The 20,320-nt window shown below is 52.2% G+C and overlaps 1 protein-coding gene across 1 annotated transcript in view; it reads right to left on the reverse strand.

Moving 5' to 3' along the window:
* SDK2 (sidekick cell adhesion molecule 2) overlaps positions 1-20,320 on the reverse strand; it is a 263,335-nt gene that overhangs the window by 57,433 nt on the left and 185,582 nt on the right. The window contains exons 9-18 of the mRNA XM_059998549.1: positions 19,860-20,054; positions 19,221-19,337; positions 17,412-17,579; positions 16,372-16,474; positions 11,597-11,773; positions 11,122-11,258; positions 10,038-10,185; positions 6,141-6,281; positions 4,323-4,504; positions 3,664-3,779 (exon numbers count right to left, since the gene is read on the reverse strand). Of these exons, the coding sequence (XP_059854532.1) occupies positions 3,664-3,779; positions 4,323-4,504; positions 6,141-6,281; positions 10,038-10,185; positions 11,122-11,258; positions 11,597-11,773; positions 16,372-16,474; positions 17,412-17,579; positions 19,221-19,337; positions 19,860-20,054 (1,484 nt within the window). The remainder of the gene's footprint in view (positions 1-3,663; positions 3,780-4,322; positions 4,505-6,140; positions 6,282-10,037; positions 10,186-11,121; positions 11,259-11,596; positions 11,774-16,371; positions 16,475-17,411; positions 17,580-19,220; positions 19,338-19,859; positions 20,055-20,320) is intronic.

Below are 20,320 nucleotides of genomic sequence, written 5' to 3' on the forward strand. Positions count from 1 at the left end.
GAGACACGCAGACTCCGTGCCTTCTAATGAAAACGCACAGCACCATCTAGGAAGTAATATTTTGAAAAAAAAAAATCAAATCTGAATATGATCAAGCCTCTAGTTCTAAATTCCAATTTACTGCAAATATAGTATTCAGAGGGATATATTAAATGACCCCACAGGGATGCAGTTGCAAATCCAGGCTGTGGAAAACTCTATAGGACAAATGGCTAAGTTTCTTTCTTTTTTTTTTTTTTTTTTGTGGTACGCGGGCCTCTCACTGTTGTGGCCTCTCCCGTAGCGGAGCACAGGCTCCGGACGCGCAGGCTCAGAGGCCGTGGCTCACGGGCCCAGCCGCTCCGTGGCATGTGGGATCCTCCCGGACCGGGGCACGAACCCGCGTCCCCTGCATCGGCAGGCGGACTCTCAACCACTGCGCCACCAGGGAAGCCCTGACTAAGTTTCTTTACTAAATAAATTAAAAGGAAGAGAGAGTGAGAGAGAGAAAGGAGAGAGAATCTGTAGATCAACTGAGACCTAGAAAACTTCAACCAGTTGCAACTGTGTGGCTCTCATTTGGACCCTGAGGCAAATAAACCAACCAGTAAAAGAAATGCCGCGGCAACTGGGGAAATTTGAATGCTGACGGGGTATCTGATGCTATTAAGGGGACTGTTGATTTTTTAAGGCACTATAATGGGAATGTGGTTATTGTGTTTAGGTTTTAAGTAGAGACTTTATCTATAATATTTCTCTGCAGAAATATTTATGGGTGAAAGGCTACAATACCTGGGATTTCCTTACAAATATTCTAGGGGAGAAGCAGAGGGCTGGAAAATAGAGGGAACGCATTGGGCCGTGAGTTGGTAACTGTCGAAGCCAGGGTGCGTTATGGTCTGATCAAGTCATCTTAGTCTCCTCACTACTTTTGTAGATGTTTGAAATTGTTCACAATTCAAAGGGGAAAAAACGGTCCCTTCTCACTGGAAGGATGGAAGGGACAGACGCTGCTTTTTTCCCCTCCCTGTGATACTGAAGGCCAAAGGAGCAGGAAACAAAATCCCCACTTGTATCCATTCATACTCAGAAAAAATCAAGTTATAGTTATTTACAATTAAATCATACAACACTTTCTTTTTAATGCAAGACGAAGTGCAGGCTCTGGAGTTCGAAGCCAAGCTTTGCAGTTACTCTGACTGTGAACAAGTCACTGGCCCTCATGCCTCAGTTTCCTCCTCTGTAAAATGGGGTGATGATAACACGCCTTCCTTCTTAGGGGTCTTGTGCAGCTTGTAGGAGACAAGAATGTGAGGGAAGCCCAGGCATCCTGCCTGGCCTCTAGAAAGTGCCCTGGAAGCGTGAGCTCTTCTTACGCACCAGTTTCTATGCTCAAGCTATCTGGACAATTCATTTCTGCTGACTTTCTTGGAGCAGTTATGGGGTGCTGGGCACAGACTGGACCTGGGAATCAGGTGGGCTCCTGCAGCTTCCTCTGGCTCTGGGTCATTGCCCTAATTGTCCCGGCCACTAAGCTGGTCTCCTTGGCCCTCCGGGAGCCATTTGTCTTAGAAGTTTGCAGCCCAGGTCTCCCCAAAGTGGAAGGAAACTTAGAACCAGCAGCAAGAAGCTAATTCTTCCCAGCTCAGCTCCTCTGCATGACGCAAGCCTCCCTCTTCCCTCCACTGCCTCCCCCCAGAGTCCCAATTAGGAGGTTTCTCCAGCCAGCCGGCACTACCGGCGAGCAGCTACAGCCCTGGTCCAGGAGGGCCCCGCTCGGCTTCGGTGACGCACTTTCCTAGAAGCGAGATGTCTGCGGCTGGGGTGTATCGGGATCTGGACCCTCCCTCCTTTACTTGAAACACCAGCAGAACATTCTCTGGGTGATTTAATCTCAGCCCCTTCCCATCCAGCCATCCCCCACTTTGCAGCAACAAAAGCTAAGGCTGCTAGTCCTAGAAATGGTCCTTGTTGTCACACACGGGTGGTGTGGGAATCTTCTGGAAGTATCTGCGGTCACCTCGAGGCCAGCAGAGCCCGCAGTTCCCTGCCCTCCACGGCTGGCTTCCTGGTGACATGCCTCTCACATCCGGAGGGAGCGCACTGCCTCCTCCCACCCGCCCCACTCAGCTGAGGCCAAGCTGTAAAACACGGCGTGGACCACACACTCTGTGATCTGCCATCTCCCATTCTCTTAGGGAAGGTCGGCTCCGTGCTCCTCGTGGGGTGAGAGGAGAGACCCAGGAGTGGCTGCCAGAAGGGGATGGTTGAGAAGTCCCGACTTGCAGCACAGTTCCAATTATAGCAAATCTACTACCATCACCATCACCACTGCTACTAGTGCTTTTTGTTACGGCTGAATTGTTTCCCCTCCAATTTTTATGTGGAAGCCCTAACCCCCAGGACCTCAGAATGTGACTGTGTTTGGAGATAGCCTTTAAAGAGGTAATTAAGTTAAAACGAGGTCCTTAGTGTGGGTCCTCATCCAACAGAACTGGTGTCCTTCTAAGAAGCGGAAGTCTGGACACAGACACACAGAAGGAAGACGCGTGAGGACACAGAGAAGGCGGCCGTCTACATGCCAAGAAGAGACGCCTCAAAAGGAACCAGCCTTATCAGCACCTTGACCTTGGACTTCCGGCCCCCAGAACTGTGAGGAAATACATTTCTGCTGTTTAAGCCGCCCAATCTGTGATACTCTGTGAGGGCAGCCTGAGCGACGAATCCATTTCTACTACTATTGCTACCGTTTTCGGAATGCTTCTTAGGTGTCATTCTGCTGAAAAAATTACAAATATTCTCATTGAATCCTCATGCAATCCTAAGGGACAGAAATTATCATCACCTTCGTGTGCAAAGGAGGAAACAGGATGTCTCTTGGCTCTCCAGCAGCCAGAACAGCGCCCATGGTTGGGCTCAGTAAACACTTATTGAAGGAAGGATGCTCAGACAGTTCATAGGACTTGTCCAGGGGCCTGGCCAGAGGCAGAGCCAGGACTTTAATCTAAGCTTTCTGAGTCCTACTCCTGCCCTTAAACACACTGTGTAGGGTCAAGTACAGTCTGAGGACAGATGACCCTGCAGAGTGCCCATTAGCCCATGGCTTGGGGGTAAGAAGCACGGTCTGGATTTTTCTCTTTTTTTTTTTTTTTGCGGTATGCGGGCCTCTCACTTTTGTGGCCTCTCCCGTTGCGGAGCACAGGCTCTGGACGCGCAGGCTCAGCAGCCATGGCTCGCGGGCCCAGCCGCTCCGCGGCATGTGGGATCCTTCCGGACCTGGGCACAAACCCGTGTCCCCTGCATCGGCAGGCGGACTCTCAACCACTGCGCCACCAGGGAAGCCCCGTTCTGGATTTTTCTGATGGGGCCGTGGCTGTGCGGGGACCCTGAACCTGAAGCAAACCTGGTTTTGTTCATAAGGCAGGCTCATCGAGACTGACTGCTCCCTGCACTGGCTCACACACAGGCCAGTGTCCGTACTCCCCGTGGCCTGGACGTGGACCTGGGGAAAGCCCGCATGCCCCTTGCCTTGATCACGTGTCCTCTGCTTGGCTTGAACCAATGATTCAGAGACAGAGCGGGGACTCCCTCCTCCCCCTTCCTCGCCTTCTCCCTGCCTCTGTGGCCTGCGTCCTTCCGAGAATCTCCAGGCTTCCTCTCGGGGCAAGGAGAGGCCTTAAGTACCTTGTAGCCCTGGTTGATGCCGTTGATGAACTGGGGGCTGGGGGCAGTCCAGGTGAAGCGGATGGTCGTGGAGTTGGTGGCTTCTGCATGCACGTTGCCCGGAGGGACCGTGGGCACTGGAGGAGAGCAGAGAGGTAGGGGTGTGTGTGGAGGGGGCACCGTCTGACTGTCCGGCCCGGTTAAGCAGCGAAAACACATGAGGTCTGCGGACCCTGCTTTACACCCCTCCCCCCAGCTCCTCCCCTGCTGCTACGGAGACTTCAGATGCCCTCTTTCTGCAGAGTAGTTTGGGCTTAATGAAACCGGTCTGGCCCATTTCACAGGGTACCCACAAATAAAAGTGACGGATCTGAAAATGCTCAGGGTGGTTTTTAGGTACGACGCTAAATGTAAGCTGTTTCATGATCCAGTTAATGGGTAACTTTGCAGAAGGCCCCTGTATCCCCGAAGCCTCTGCGTTCATCACACCCACCCCAACCTCTTCATCCATCTTTCCCTCCGTCCCCCCACCCTGCGGGGTAGCTGGGCACAGCATGTGACAGCCTGGGACTGGATAAAACAGGTGACACGGTTGAGGCAGTCAGGACTGGACAGTCAGGACCCATCAGGCACGGAGAGGGGGAAGTGCCAGCTCCTCCACGGCCACTGTCCCCACCCACCTCCCTGCAGTGTCCACTCGGTGACTTTGCTGCTGTAGACGCCCAGTCCGGCGCTGTTGTAGGCGGCCACCTCGATCTCGTAGTTGGTCCAGATGATGAGGTCCTCCAGCAGCAGGTTGTTGACGTCAGCATCCGTGATGTTCTTAAACTGGTACCCAACAGGCAGCCCGGCCAGGCAGTACCTGAGGGGAGAAAGCCAAGATGCCATGGATTGGAGTCAGCCTGCTGTCCTCGTGCCCAGGAAGCTGTCTGTGATGGTGGAAACCCACATCCATGCTGCCCAACATGGAACCTGCTGGCACTTGTGGTTTTGGGCACCTGGAACGCGCTTAATGTAACCGAGGAACTACGTCTGTCATTTAATTTACTTTTTTATTAATTTAAGTGGCTGCAAGTGACCAGCGGCTACCCCACGGGATAACGCAAGTCCAGGGGATGTGTCTGGACTCTTCTTTTTGACGGGGGAGGAGGACACTGGTAGGATAGCCAGCCAGGGATGCTGAGAGCTCCTGGGAAGATCTCACGGGTCTAGCTTTGAGGGGTCGCTGATCAGAGAGTGGTCTCCAAAGGTTGGGCTCATTTCCTTTCTCCTTCTAGGAGAAGGGCTCCCTCTCCTGACAGCCATTCACTGAGGTGGAAAGAAAAAAACCTGAGGCTACGTACTCTACCAAGTTCCACCTTCCACTGGAAAAAAGAACGCAGGGTAATAAAGAAATGGGATACGTGCAGGCAAATTCTGGAGGATGGATAGCTCATAGGAGAACAACAGTGCACACATACTCTAGCGTCTAACTATGGGGAAATCAGAGGCCCCAACTTATTCTGATGCTTCACAAAACCCCAGAGCAGTGGTTCTCAAAGCCTTAGCGTGCATTAAAGACACCCGAAAAGCCTGTTGAAACACAGATTGCTGGGCTTATCCCAAAGGTTCTCATTCCATAGGTGAGGGGTAGGACTTGAGAATTTGCATTCCTATCAAGTTCTCAAGTGATGCTGACGTTGCTGGTCCAGGGACCACACTTTGAGAACCACCACCCTTTAGGATTCACCAAAAAGCCCACGACGAAATTAACCGATAACAGAGCAGCCCAACCAACAGTAACTGCTTCCAAAATCGGGGAATTCCAGTGCTGTGAGCGTACACATTCAGGAAAGAGATGTGTGAAGTTGCCTAGCATCTTGCAACCAGCCAGAGTTCAGAATACTGACACGAGTTCTCAGAAGTTTCAAGTAGCAGGCTAATTTTCTTTTATGAATACCAAATTTTAGTAACAACTTAGTAATACACTTTCAGGTTACCAGTAAAGAACCCACAGTCAAATGTAAAAATAAAAGGCTATATAACTGGGCTTCACTTGGCAGTAGGGACCAAAGACAGGACTTCCACTTTTTAACCAGTTCTTGGCCTAGTAATTCGTCCACTCATTGTCTGTCCTGGGGAAATCTGGCCTTCTAGAATATTCTTGGTTTCCCAGGTGGTTGGTCCCCTGGATAGTAACGTGTCTCCGTGTAGCCCTACTCCTATGTAGCCCTGATGTCTGGCAGACCTGCCATCCATACAGGCTTAAGGAGGCTACATTGTATCTCCTCTCTAACCATTTCTATTGGTTTCCAAGGCTCTCACTGCTGGAAGTTCTTCTAGATGTCTAACTTCAATCCCTCCTACTGTCATGTAGGCATTTCTTGTTGCCTGGTCCTTGTTGATGAGGAAGGACCTGCCATGAATCTGCTCTGTTTTCCAATCCACTCCCTGACCCTCCCTCATCTCTTTCCTCTTGAGTCTGGGCGGCCCCTCCTTTCCCTGGTGCGGACGCCTACCTGATGATGTAGCCCTTAAGGATGCCATTCTGGTGGCTCTCGGGAGGTGGCTGCCACTGGATCATGATGGACTGGTTGGTCCGGCCGCTGGCGATGACATTCTGTGGAGGGGCCGTGGGGGGCTCCTCAGGAAGGGAGACCCTGGATAGGAAAACACCAAGAATGGGCAGGGCTTTTCACTCCTAGTCTCCACGGTAAATACAGGAGTTTAATGGGATAGGAAGAGGCCCCACCCTGCTCTGTCCCTGGATGACTCTGCACAATTGCTGTGTGCTTTTGGGCTAGTCACTTAACTTCTCTGAGCTTGCTTCTTTACCTGTAAAAGCAGTATCATAAAGTCCACCTGCCTGCTTTATGAGTGGTTGAAGCTCGAATGACACAATGTATGTGGAAGTCTTTTTAAAACACTGTAAAGCACCAGATATATGTATTTTCTGTGCGGTTGAGGGACACAGGCCTTGGTTTCCCATTTGTCAAAGAAGCTGCTGTCGGGGTTGATGACGTCATGAGTGTTCAAGTATTTTAGAAGCAGGAGTGTCAAATACTCACCTCCCAGTTACCAGCTGGCGGTGAACTTGAACCACGCTTCCTTTACGAACCAGCTGAGCCCCGGCAGGGGTGAGGCAGGCCGGGTAGGGGTGGCGTGGTGTGTGCGTGAGAGTTTGAGCATCCCCGCACCCCCCGAAGCCCAGTGCTACCGCATTTCTTTCTCTGGCATGGCCAGGGGACACAGCATTCCACTTCTGTATTTTTCACATAACTGACATGCATCCATTAACAACAAAAGTTGATTATTTTTGATAGATGTCTTTCCCGTTTTGTTTATGTTTTTGTTTCCTAATGGATAGCTTTTCCAAAACATCCTGTACCCTCCCATGGCTTTGTAAAGCCTAAAGTGAGGGTAATCTAACCTTTTACTTGCTGACTCAGGACGATTCATTAAGAAGATGAACCAGCATTACACAGGGAAGCCCGAAGGACTGGAGAAGTTATAGGATGGTTTCCCTACACTTCGAGGCTTCTTGTTATTGGGATTTCGTAGCTCTGAAGGATTGGGGCTATGTCCATTTTTTTCCCCTGCACCACCTCTCGTGGTCCAAACGTGGCCTGGCACATAGTAGGTGATCAGTAAACAGTGAATGAATAAATTCTCCTATAACTGCTCTCCATGCCAGGCTGTTAGCTATCACTTCTCCCTCCTGTTAGAGTGTCACAGCCCCTGTGCCATCCCCCTCGTAAAAGCCAGAGGGATTCAAGCTGATTGGAACTGTGGGGAAACCACAATGATTGATTTAACCCAGTGGGGGGGGTCTGTGTACACACCAAAGAGCATCTTTTAAAGAGCAAAGTGCATTCTTGGCTCCCTTAGCAAGTACTGTTCGCTATTTCTATTTGCTATTATTTCTGGGCTCTCAATTCTCTTCCATTGGTCTATGTGTCTATTTTTTTTTTTTTTTTTTGGTTGCAGCTTGCAGGATCTCAGTTCACCAACCAGGGATTGAACCGGGCCACCGCAATGAAAGTGCTGAGTCCTAACCGCTTGACTACCAGGGAATTCCCTATGTGTCTATTTTTATGAGGAGCATACTCTTTTGGTTTACTATAACTTTGTAGTATAGTTGGGAATCAGGAAGTGTGGTGCCTCTGGCTTTGTTCTTTGTTCTCAGGATTGCTTTGGCTATTTGGGGTCTTTTGTGGCTCTATACAAATTTTAGAATCGTTTTTTACTATTTCTGTGAAAAATGCCGTTGGAATTGCGATAGGGATTGCATCGAATCAACGGATGGCTTTGGGCGATATGGACATTTTAACAATATTAACTCTCTCAATGGGAAAAGGATAGCCTCTTCAATAAACGATGTTGGGAAAACTGGATAACCATATGCAGAAGAAGGCAATTGGACCTCTATTTTACACCACTCCCCAAAGTGAACTCGAAGTGGATTAAAGACAAACTTAAGACCTGAAACTATAAAACTCCTAGAATAAAACATAAGAGAAAAGCTCCTTGATTTTGGTCTTGGCAGTAATTTCCTGGATATGACACCAAAAGGACAAGCAACAGAAGCAAAAATAAATAAAAGTGGGACTATATCAAACTAAAAAGCACCTGCACAGAAAAAGAAACAACGAAATCAAAAGGCGACATAATGGAATGGGAGAAAATATCTGCAAACCGTGTATCTGACAAGGGGTTAATATCCAAAATATATAAAGAACTCATACAACTCAACAGCAAAAAACGAAATAATCTGATCAAAAAATGGGCAAATGAGCTGCATAGACATTTTTCCAAAAAAGACATAAAAATGGCCAACAGGTCAATGAAAAGGTGCTCAACGTCACTAACCATCAGGGAAATGCAAACCAAAACCACAGTGAGATATTACCTTACGCCCATCAGAATGGCTATTATCAAAAAGACAACAAATAGGGCTTCCCTGGTGGCGCAGTGGTTGAGAGTCCGCCTGCCGATGCGGGGGACGCGGGTTCGTGCCCCGGTCCGGGAAGATCCCACATGCTGCGGAGCGGCTGGGCCCGTGAGCTGTGGCCGCTGAGCCTGCACGTCCAGAGCCTGTGCTCCACAACGGGAGAGGCCACGGCAGTGAGAGGCCCGCGTACCGCAAAACAAAAACAAAAACAAAAAAGGCAACAAACAACAAGTGTTGGTGGGGATGTGGATAAAAGGGACCCCTCGTGCACTGTTGGTGGGAGTAAAAACTGGTACAGGGACTACGGGAAACAGTATGGAGGTTCCCCCCCAAATTGATAACAGAACTACCACGTGATCCAGCTACCCCACTTCTGGGTATATATTCACCCCAAAGAAATGAAAACAGGATCTCGAAGACATATCTGCACCCCCATGTTTACGGCAGCATTATTCACAATAGCCAAGATATGGAAACACCCTAAGTGTCCGTCCACAAATAAATGGATAAAGAAGATGTAACACAGCTATACAGTGAAAGATTTTCCAGCCACGAGACAGAAAGAAATTCTGCCATTTGCAAAAACATGGGTGGACCAGCAGGGTGTTATGCTAAGTGAAATAAGTCAGGCAGAGAAAGACAGACACTGTAGATCTCACTTCTACGTGCAATCTAAGGGAGCTGAACTCAGAGAAATAGAGGAGGTGGGGGGCTGGGGAAGATGTTAGTCAAAAGGCATAAATTTCCAGTTATAAGAATAACAAGTTCTGGTGATGGAATACACAGCATGGTGATTATAGCTAAGAATTCTGTATTATACACTTGAAGGTTACTAAGAAAGTTGATCTCAAATGTTCTCACCACAAAAAGAAACGGTAATTATGTGACAGGATGGAGGTGTCAGCTAACACCACGGGGGTAATCATTTTGCCATAGAGGAGTGTGTCAAATCAACGCATTGTACACCTTAAACTTACATGATGTTACAAGTCAACGATATCTCAATACATCTGGAAAAAATAAAAATACACATAAAACAATAAAGAGCAAAGCACACAGCTTTGGGGCATGGGATTGGCGTCACTATCATTCTGACCTGATGTCTTTTTTCTCACTAGAGGAGGCTGCCTGTTCTGTGGGGGTCTAGGCGGCTAGAACGCGCCTCCTACACAAGTGGGTGTTAAAACGCGTGAACTGCTGTTTTTATTAAACTTTCATCATTTTAAGAAAAGCTTTGTTGGAGGCTTCGTGGGGTCTGGCACCATGCAAGGCACTGCATACAGAGATCCGTGTAGACCCTAGACGTCTTTGGAAATTCACGTGCGTTTAACAATGATGGCAACCCATGGGGATGTACAGCAGAATGGGGTTAAGTCTTGGAACTTGCATGGCCCACAGTGAGAGGGACAACTCAGCTGGGTTAGTGAGTTGAGCCCCTGACAGACACCCACCCGGCTCCCCTCACCTCTCTGTGTCTTTGCTGAACTGTCCTCTCCCCACGTCGTTGACGGCACAAAGACGGAACTGGTAGGAACGTGCGGGAACCAAGCCCTTGACCATCACCGAGGTGGCCTCGGGGTCCACACTGGCCAGGAGCACCGTCCAGGGGGCATCTACAGGGACAGAGGGCGGAGGCTGAGGTAGGCATCTTGGGGGTGCACGCGTCTTCCCCCTCCGTTCCCAGCAGGGGTCCAGCCTCGTTTGGGCTGGCAGGGTAGTACCTCCCCAGCTTGGTCCAGTAGAGGCTGGTCACGTCATTTTTCTGGGTCCCCTTAGCCCACATGTCCCAGGGGGTTGGGGGTTCCTGGGGAGGGAGCAAGGGCTCATGGAAACTGAGAGGCATTTGTCTTTTCTATCTTTTTTGTTTTTTCTCAAATTGATGAGCTCTAGCAAACTGTATTTGAAACACCACTCAAATGATGCCTGCTAATTTTGGAGTTCATAGCTTGGGGATGGAGGATAAAAATTAAAAAAAACAAACAAAACTAATGGCCAGGGACTTCCCTGATGGCGCAGTGGTTAAGAATCCACCTGCCAATGCAGGGGACACGGGTTCGAGCCCTGGTCCGGGAAGATCCCACATGCCGTGGAGCAACTAAGCCCGTGGCCACAACTACTGAGCCTGCGCTCTAGAGCCCGCATGCTGCAACTACTGAAGCCCGTGCTCCGCAACAGGAGAAGCCACTGCAATGAGAAGCCCGTGCACCACAACGAACAGTAGCCCCCGCTCGCTGCAACTAGAGAAAGCCCGCGCGCAGCAACGAACACCCAACGCAGCCAAAAATATATATATAAATAAATAAATTAATAATAATAAAAAAAAACCAACAAAAAACCAACAAAAAACTAATGGCCAGTGTCTTGGAGGCTTCTGGGTGGCAGGTCCCAAGTCCAGCCTGTGCGTCATCTCGTTCAATTGTCACACGACGGCAGGATGCCGTGGCTCATTTTACAGATGAGGGAGCTGGGCCGTCCAGAGGGTTGGCTCAAAGGTATGGAAGTGGGGTCGCCCTGGCTGCGGTCGGCGGAGGGGGTGGGAGCAGCCTTACTGTTCTCCGACATCTCCAGGACGTAGCGGATCAGTGGGCTGTTGCCGTCGAAGGGCTTGGCCCACGTCAGGTTGACGGCCCTTCTCTCTGCGGCGCTGAGAGTCGCCACTGGGTGCTCAGGGGCATGAGGCAGCTGCCTGGAGGAGACAGGTGTGGCGGGGCCCCCCCGTGAGGTCTAGAATCAGGTGACACCCAGGACTCAGTCTGAGCTCCCATGATATCTGGTGCTCGGCCCCCGAACCCAGCCTTTGGGGCCATCTAGCTGGAGACTCTGTGCACTGGCTTTGGAGCCCACCTGACCAAAGCCATAACCCAGACTCCCCGCCCTTGACAGGGGCCGAACTGAGCTGGCGAAGGCCTGGAGGATGCTGGGGTGAGGTGGGCGGGCTCAGGTCACACCTGGCCTGGTGGCCTGCCTAGACGCAGCCTTCCCTTTGCTGCCTGCACCCCTTTACCCCCCGGAGCCTGCCCTCACCTCACACGCAGGTGGGCACTGCGAGAGTCGTTGCCTCCGGCTGAGAGCACCCGGCAGGTGTAGGTGCCGATGTCCCCGGACCACGTCTGCGAGATGTGCAGGGAGCCGTTTCTGTCTAGACGGATGCGGGGGTTGCCCTCCATGCTCAGTGTGGCCCCATCCTTCTCCCAGACGTACCTGAGAGTAAGAAGGACCGCTATGTAAAGAGAGGCAGGGAAGGCAGGGTGGGGGGGGGGCTGCTGGGGAGGGCACAGCCCAGGGCTGGTCTGGAGCAGGGAGCTCCAAAGGTGGGTAGGGGGCAAGCCCCCAGCCACAGCGGGGGCACCTGCAGCCCATCACGCCTGCGGGTGGGGCCCTTGGTCCAGGAGCATGACCATATCATTATCCACCGTTCACACCTTCAGTTCAGGTCCAGGTCACAGCCTGGTCGCTTTTGGCCGGAAGCCATCACCAAGCGGTGCAGAGTGGACAAAAGGTATCTTCCAAAGAGGTTAAAAGATTAGGGCTGGGGGCTTCCCTGGTGGCGCAGTGGTTGGGAGTCCGCCTGCCGATGCAGGGGACACGGGTTCGTGCCCCGGTCCAGGAGGATCCCACATGCCGCGGAGCGGCTGGGCCCGTGAGCCATGGCCGCTGAGCCTGGGCGTCCAGAGCCTGTGCTCCGCAGCGGGAGAGGCCACAGCGGTGAGAGGCCCGCGTACCGCAAAAAAAAAAAAAAAAAAAAAAAGATTAGGGCTGGAAAAAGAATGAACGTCTCCACGTAGACTACATGTGGGGATTAGTTTTATGACGGGAATCATCAGATCAATGCATCACTGTGACAAATTAACTTTGGCATCTAGAAAAATCACTTTAGCTTTGGTCAGTCAGTACAAAGGGGGACTTGAGAAACTACACACATGCCCGTGCCTGACAATGAGCAATACCTGCTCTGGATCTGCCCTGGAGGAGACACAATAATTGTCATGAACACACACAGGGTGCCAGCTCCCGGGAGGATGCTGGGCTGCTTCCCCCCAGGGAAGGGCGACCAGGGCAGGAATGCGGTCGGGCTGGGATGCTTTCCTAATAACCCATCAGTCGCTCAATGAAGGGACAGGGTGATGGGGCTGAGTCACAAGGCCCTAGAACTCTCTGGGTTTAGGGAGTGTGAGATGGCTGGGGAGAATGAGCCTGTAATATATATATATATTTTTGCGGTACGCGGGCCTCTCACTGCTGTGGCCTCTCCCGTTGCGGAGCACAGGCTCCGGACGCGCAGGCTCAGCGGCCATGGCTCACGGGCCCAGCCGCTCCGGGGCACGTGGGATCTTCCCGGACCGGGGCACGAACCCGCGTCCCCTGCATCGGCAGGCAGACTCTCAACCACTGCGCCACCGGGGAAGCCCTAAATAATATTTTATAGTCCTCAGGAAATCAAAGATGTGCAAAAATATTTAGTTATAAGGACATTCAGAATGATATTTCTTAACATGAGCAAACATTCAGAAACAATCCACATACCCAGCATTAGGGAACTGGTAACAAATTATGTGGCATCCACACAGTGGAGGACTGAACAGTCATATAACTGACAGAGGAAGAGATTCACAACAGGTTCGTAAGGGAAAAAACAGAGTAAAACACTGTTTCTAGTTTTTTCAAATGACACCCAAATACTACTCTCTCTAGTGAAAGGGAACAGATTAATCTACTTTTCTACTTCCTCTCTCTCCATCCCTCCCCATGGTCTTTTGGTTTACCTGCATTTTCTATATTGTCCTCCCAAAACGGATACCTATTAGCTGTATGATAAGAAAAAACAGTAACAGTACTGATGAATATTAACAAGGTGGACTGTTCGGATTCAGTCTAGATCTGGGGTCAGATCCAAACAGAAGCAATTCTGGAGGCCTTTCATGCTGCCACCTACACCTGCCCAGCCTGCATCCCCTGGAGCCCAGCTTTATTCTGAGGATATGTAACCAGGATTAAGTGGCTCCCACTTTAGTCTGATTCGGTTGTTCAAATCCTTTCCAGTCTGTCTACTCAGGGAACCCCTGGTATGTTTCCTGCCGCCAGAACAGGGATTTTTAATTCTGGCTACACATCAGAATCACTTCGGGGACTTCTAAAAAAATACTTAAGTCTGGGGCCCACCCCACCCCTAAGACTCACCTCAAGGAGGTGGAGGGCTGCCGGGAAGCTCCCCTCCCCCAAGGTGATGGAAACCAGGCGTGCGTGGGAGATGTCGGGGTGGCCTTGGCCACCAGTTTGGGGGGATGATGGACCAATTCTGTTCCCTCCCCCATCTAAAAATGATTGTCCTAGATGGGTAATTCCACTCTAAGGCGAGGACCCCTCCAGTAAACTGGAACAGTGATTTCCCATCTGTAGTTCACTGGCGGTCCCGGAACGTGGGCCTGCAGATATATTGCAAAGGGTCCCTAAATCTCTCTGTTCACAAGAATTGTCCAGAGGATGAATAAAATGTGCAAGTTTTTCCCAAGTATTAGTAGATAACATTTGAATAAAATACCAATTTATTTTAAAGTTTTACTGACTTAATATAGCTTTTTGTTACAATAAAAGTTTGCAATTAATGGATGCTAAAGTGATAGCGGCTATTTATGTATGGGTCTGAGACCCACAGCAGTGTTCTATGGGGAGAACATGTGGGTTCTCCTGGAAGACATTTTTACAGTTGGTATATTAATTTTTTTAATAAAAATCTAATAAACCCTGGGATAAGCATATTCTAGATTATCTGCTGGCCATGTTCTAACTCCGTCTATGTGATTTCAAGGCTCATGTTTCTAGATTATCTGCTGGCCATGTTCTAACTCCGTCTATGTGATTTCAAGGCTCATGTTTCTAGATTATCTGTTGGCCATGTTCTAACTCCATCTATGTGATTTCAAGGCTCATGTTTCTAGATTATCTGCTGGCCGTGTTCTAACTCCATCTATGTGATTTCAAGGCTCACGTCTGCATTTGATGATGAGTATCCTAAAGGGCCAATGTTTAATGTTTAATGAGGTGTTTCTCCAACTGGGGCCTGAGACAGATCCTCTGAGAATGGGTGTGGATCTAAAAGCCTAGCACCCTTGAATGTAAGGTGGTGCAGCCACTGTGGAAAACAGTATGGAGGTTCCTCAGAAAACTAAACGTAGAACTACCAAATGATCCAGCAATCCCACTCCCGGACATATATCCAGAAAAAACTATAATTCAAAAAGATCCATGCACCCCTATGTTCACAGCAGCACTATTCACAATAGCCAAGACATGGAAACAACCATGGATGTCTGTCGATGGAGGAATGGATAAAGAAGATGTGGTACATACACACAATGGAACATTAGCCATAAAAAAGAACAAAATAATGCCATTTGCAGCAATGTGGATGCAACTAAAGATTATCATACTAAGTGAAGTAAGTCAGAAAGAGAAAGACAAATACCATATGCTATCACTTACATGTGGAATCTAAAATATGACACAAATGAACTTATCTACAAAACAGAAACAGAATCGCGGTCATAGAGAACAGACTGGCGGTTGCCAAGGGGGCGGGGGGTCGGGAAGGGTGAACTGGGAGGTTGGGGTTACAGATGTAAGCTTTTATACACAGCCTTTACACAACAAGGTCCTACTGTGTAGCACAGAGAACTATGTTTAATATCCTCTGATAAACCAAAATGGAAAAGAATATACATACATATGTATAACTGAATCACTTTGCTGTACAGTAGTAATGAACACGACATTGTAAATCAACTATACTTCAATAAAAAATAAAATAAAAAAGGGGAAATAAAGCAAAAAAAAAAAAGTTGTGGTACCCTTGCCTCCAACCTTGGTTTCCGGGGTCCCATTTGTCACAGCCATACAGACTGTCATATACCCAGTGGCCACCAGGTGGGGTCCCAGGACACAACTGCCTCCTGAGCAGAGCGGGCCGTTACTCCAAGTGGCATCAGTGCCCGGCCCTTCCAGCTCCGTGCCAGTTGCTTTGGCAGTGACATTGCCCATAAAATAGAGAAGCAGCACGGAGGGAGTATTTATTTCTAAGGAAACAGTGACGTTTTCCACTCAGCATCCCAGAGCTCAAGGGAGAGCCTGAAGGGACCATTTTGTTCCTGTTTTAGTTCCAGGAAGTGTCCTTGTGCCCAGCCTGGGAGGGTTCCCAGCTTTCGTGACTTTCTCGGCTTCTTCTGTGCTCCCTGGCCTCTCCAGGGCGTTCCACGGCGGGACCTGGTTCCCTCCAGGCCAAGTGGCTGGCCGAGGTCTGGGCTCCCAAGGAGGATGGCGGGGGTGGCCCCAGGCTGGGCCTCTGTCCCTCACATGTGTCCCTTTGAGGGTCACCTCAGGACCCTTTCCCTTCCCAGCCCTGTCACTGCTCCCACGCCTGTTTACCCAGACCCCCCTGCTGTCCACGCTGTGGGCGGAGGGTCTAAGGCCTGGGGGGGTGGTGCTAGCAGGGGGTCCCGAGCAACCCGGAGCCTCCACCTCTCCCCAGACAGATGCCTCTTTCTCATCCCTTCCCTTCCGCCCTCCCCCACTCCCTTTCCTCCACTTCTTCACCCCCCAGCCCCTTCCCCTCCCCCCACCACCCTGCCCAATTCAACTCAGGCTGGTCAGTCCGCCAGGCATTTACTTAGTATCCCCCATGTCCCAGCCCTGCACTAGCTCTGCACGGGCCACACTTACCCGTGTAGACACTCGCCCAGCAACCAGCTACCCCCTAAAGCTGCCCCTCCCCTTTTGCCTACAAGGGGCCACAGCCGAAGGAGTACCTGACAGTCACTCCAGGGTCGTGGGTCGCTCCACACATCATGGAGGCCTGGGTTCCCTTGATGACGCTCTGGTCCTGGGGGGGCTTGGTGATGCGGGTCCGGGCTGAAAGAGAGCAGGGAGACGGCGTGGTGGGAAGGGAAACAGGTGGGTCCCACACAGACAGGTGAGATGCAGGTGTAGGGGAGGGGGACCTTCAGGTGAACGGCACCCGAGTGGCTGAATTCTACGGGTGGACTGGTCTGCTGTGGGCAATGTCCCAGAACGTTAAGAACCACGTGCTTCCACGGTGTGGGATTCTTGGAAGCCACGATCACAGTGGGGGCTCTTTTAATTTTGCTCCCACAAACCCACGCAAGGGATGAAGAAAGATCAGGGCTGTGTTCCCAGCACACCAGTGGTCCAGCCAGGGTAAAAATAGGATCGTCTGATTCTGGGTCTAATGCCCGCCATCACCCACCAGGCCCCTGGCGCTCAGCCTAGAAGGGCGGCCCACACCTACGTGTGGTACCAGACCCCAAGTGGTACCATCTGAGGGTGGGAAGGGGCTTGGGAAGTTGCCCCAGAGCAGGGGTCACAAACCACAGCCTGGGGTCGAGCCCAGCTGGGGGCCTGGCTGGGTAAGTTCCCCCGTCCTGGCACTCAGCCACACCTGCTGGATTCACCACCGTCTACAGCTGCTTTCTTGATGAAACAGAGGAGTTCATGGAGCTGTGACAGAGACTGTTTGGCTCACGAAGCCTAAAATATTTACTATCTGGCCCTTTACAGAAAAAGTGTGCTGATTTCGGCCCTAAAGTCTATGCCCATCAGCTCTCTCTTCTCTCAGCTTGGCCAGGCACGGCCAGAGCCTCGCTCACACGGCATCACCCGCGGGACCTTGGCCTTCCTGTGGCCTGTCCTCTGCATTGATCCATCCAGGTCCTTCTTGTAAGACGTGCCGGCTGGACAGACACACGGATGTGGAGCTGCAGGGGCTCGCGGGCGCTCAGCGTCAACTAACCAACTAACTAAAGAGCTCCCGCTTGCCCTTCATACTCACCCCACACAACCAGGTCGGCCGAGGCTTCGTCGACCCCCCGAGAGTTGGTGGCCAAACAGGTGTAGGTGCCGGCGTCGGAGGTGTGCGTGGGGCTGACGAGCAGGCTGCCGGATTCCAGGAGCGTGAAGCGAGGCAGCTGGACCGAGCCGCTGGCCAGGATGCGCTCCCCTGGGGCGACACGGGGTTGGGGGGGATGCATGGGTTCAGGCTGCCGCCCTGGCACACTGACATCGCCAAGGGCCTGGATGGCACTCCCACCCGTCCCCGGCCCGTCTGGGGCAGGGTGAGCTCAGGCAAGCTCCCAGCTTCAGAAAGCCTGGAAGGGCCACCGGTAGGGGGATGGTGGTGGCAGCGGGGCTGGGGACCAGAATGGTTTCTGACTTGGTGATGGACACAAGGGCACACGGTCACAGAGTGGGGGGCCCAGATCCCGGGTCTCCTGATGTCTCTCCACCCACCGCGCTGTCTGCCCTTCACCAGAGGAAGCCAGCACTGTCTCCTGACGCTGCCGGGCACAGCCCTCGGAGGCAGCTGGCACCTGGGCTGGGGGGAGGGGACAGAGAGCTCTGACAAAGTGGTGACAAGCATCCCGTGGGAGGATGCTTCTGGAGAGTCACCTGCAGGGGAGCGGAGGAAAGTGATGGGTGGGAACAGTAAGGGGTGGGGGCGGAGAGGGACACATAGGGCGGGGGCAGCCCTTGTCAGGACGGACCTCCCTCTGCAGTGGGACCTAGGGAGTCCTGGAAAGAGGGAGAGGGAGGGAGGGAGGGAGGGAGGGAGAGGATACGCCGTGTGTGAGTGAGTCTGAGAATGCAGGTTTTCGTGACTGTACCTATTTTAGAGAAAATCCCACCTGTCTGTACAGAGGGGACTGTCCATGTGCACGTCTGGGGGTGAGCGGGTCCCTCTGCACACACGTGTGGGCGTACTGAACAAGTGAGCGTGTTAGGTGGGTGTGTTTGCTTCTGGGCCTTAGTGTGCCCACACTCCCCCCACCAATAGTGATGGGGTATCTACTGTGTGTCAGACTCTGTTCTAGGCCCTGGGGAGATAGCAGGGGACGAAATCGAAAGCCCTGACCTCGTGGGGGGCCAGGCAATAAGCAAAGCCAAGGTGCAGACGATCTTGCGGATTAGAAGGTGGGAAAATAAAGCCGCGGGGGGTCGGGGGAGGGCCTGGGCGAGTCCTGTGGAGAAGGTTCATCTGAGCAGAGGCCTGGGGGGTGTGAGTGAGTGACTGTGTGTGTGTGTGTGTACATGTGTGTGTGTCCCCGGGGAGGGCTGTGAAGGTGAGTGTACAATGCACAGTGTGGAGGAGTCACGCGGGGCGGGTGGACCTAGGTAGACGGCTTGGGCTTTGGTGGCTCAGGTGTCGGGAGCCCCGCAAGCTGCCTGCGGAGCGGGGATGGCCTCCTACCTGTACGAACAACCTTCACCGGGATGTTGCATCAGCCATCATTGTTTGGGCCTCCCTACTTCCCAGGCACAGAGCAGGCCCTGCATGAGCATCCTCTCGTCTAGTGTTCATGCCACTCCCAGGTATGTGTCCTACTGTCCCCATTTTACAGACGGGAACCTTGAGGCTCCAAGGTCACAGGCCTCACAAGAGGCAGAGCTGAGCCTTGAGCCTGGCAGGGTGGCACGTGGTACCTACCGTCGTGTGAAAGAAACCGTCTTGGGTTGTACAGTGCACAACCTTCCCAACTGTACATGGGAAACCCCACCCGGCTGGCTCTAGAACTGAGCCCTGGGGACTGCCCTAGACTTTGTCACGTGGCCACACCCTCCAAAGCAGATCTGTCTCAGCTACCTTTCTGCCAAGTGATGGCCGGCCGGGGCGCCCCCGAAGTCTCACAAGCCAGCACCACTGACATGCCGTCAATCACCGTGCTGTCCAGGGGGCCCCTGGTGATGTTGGGGGCGATGCCTGCGAAGGGAGACAGTGGGGCCTCTTAGGCACACCCCAGGTCCTTGTTCTGCCCTGCCACTCCCGCTGGCTGAAGTGGGTCCCTCTGCAGGGAAGGATGCAGGTGTCCTGACAGGGCCCCAGCATTGGGAAGAAGCCCGGAAGGCCCACAAGGGGCTCCCCTTACCACCTGCCCCGTGGAAGGACCCAGGTGACACCAGTCCCCACCCTGCCTTGATTCTCAAGTCTCCATTTAGGGGAAACTGAGGACCCCCAAGGGCAGCTGACACCCTCCATGACAAGGTAAATGGGATTCATCCTTCATCAAATGTGAAATCGAGGCTCTGGTTTGTAAAAGAAAAAACGGTGCTGGCTGCAGAAGCAGCAGGTGTCACTGGCCAGAGCCACCCGGCCCCGGGGGACAGCCTTCTGGGATCCTGTCTCTGCACCGCACAGCATCCTGTTCTCAAGAGGCCCCTGGCTTGGAGGAAAGCTGCATCCTGGGCGGGAGGGGCTCGTGCAGGACAGGAAAGGTCGACTCACTGGTGACGGCCAGGTAGGTGGAGGTCTGCACCTCGCCGGCCGCGTTGCGGGCGAAGCACTGGAACATGCCGGTATCGTCGGGCACTAGCCCGCTGATCTGCAGGCCCCCGTCGCCTCGCTGCCGGAAGCGGCTTAGCCTCCCCACCTCCACCACGGCCGAGTCCTTGTACCAGGTGATGGAGGGTGGCGGCACACCTGTGGGAGATGAGCGCCCACCGTCAGCCGCCCCTGAGGGATGCCCAGGTAGAGGCTGAGGCAGCAAGTCCTCGGAGGGGGGGCGGGGTGTCCCTGGGGTGTCTTGGTTTCTAGAACCTTCTCAGAGGTGCCACTGTTGGTCTCGGGAGCGGGGAAAGATTTTCTCAGAGGGACAGTTCTCAAATTCTCATCGAGTAGGCATTCCAGGAAAATTTAAAAGATTCTGGGGTTAGTTTAGCTTGGAAAGGCTGAACTGGACAAGCTAT

This window comes from Delphinus delphis, chromosome 19, assembly GCF_949987515.2.
Source record: "Delphinus delphis chromosome 19, mDelDel1.2, whole genome shotgun sequence".
NCBI lineage: Eukaryota > Metazoa > Chordata > Mammalia > Artiodactyla > Delphinidae > Delphinus > Delphinus delphis.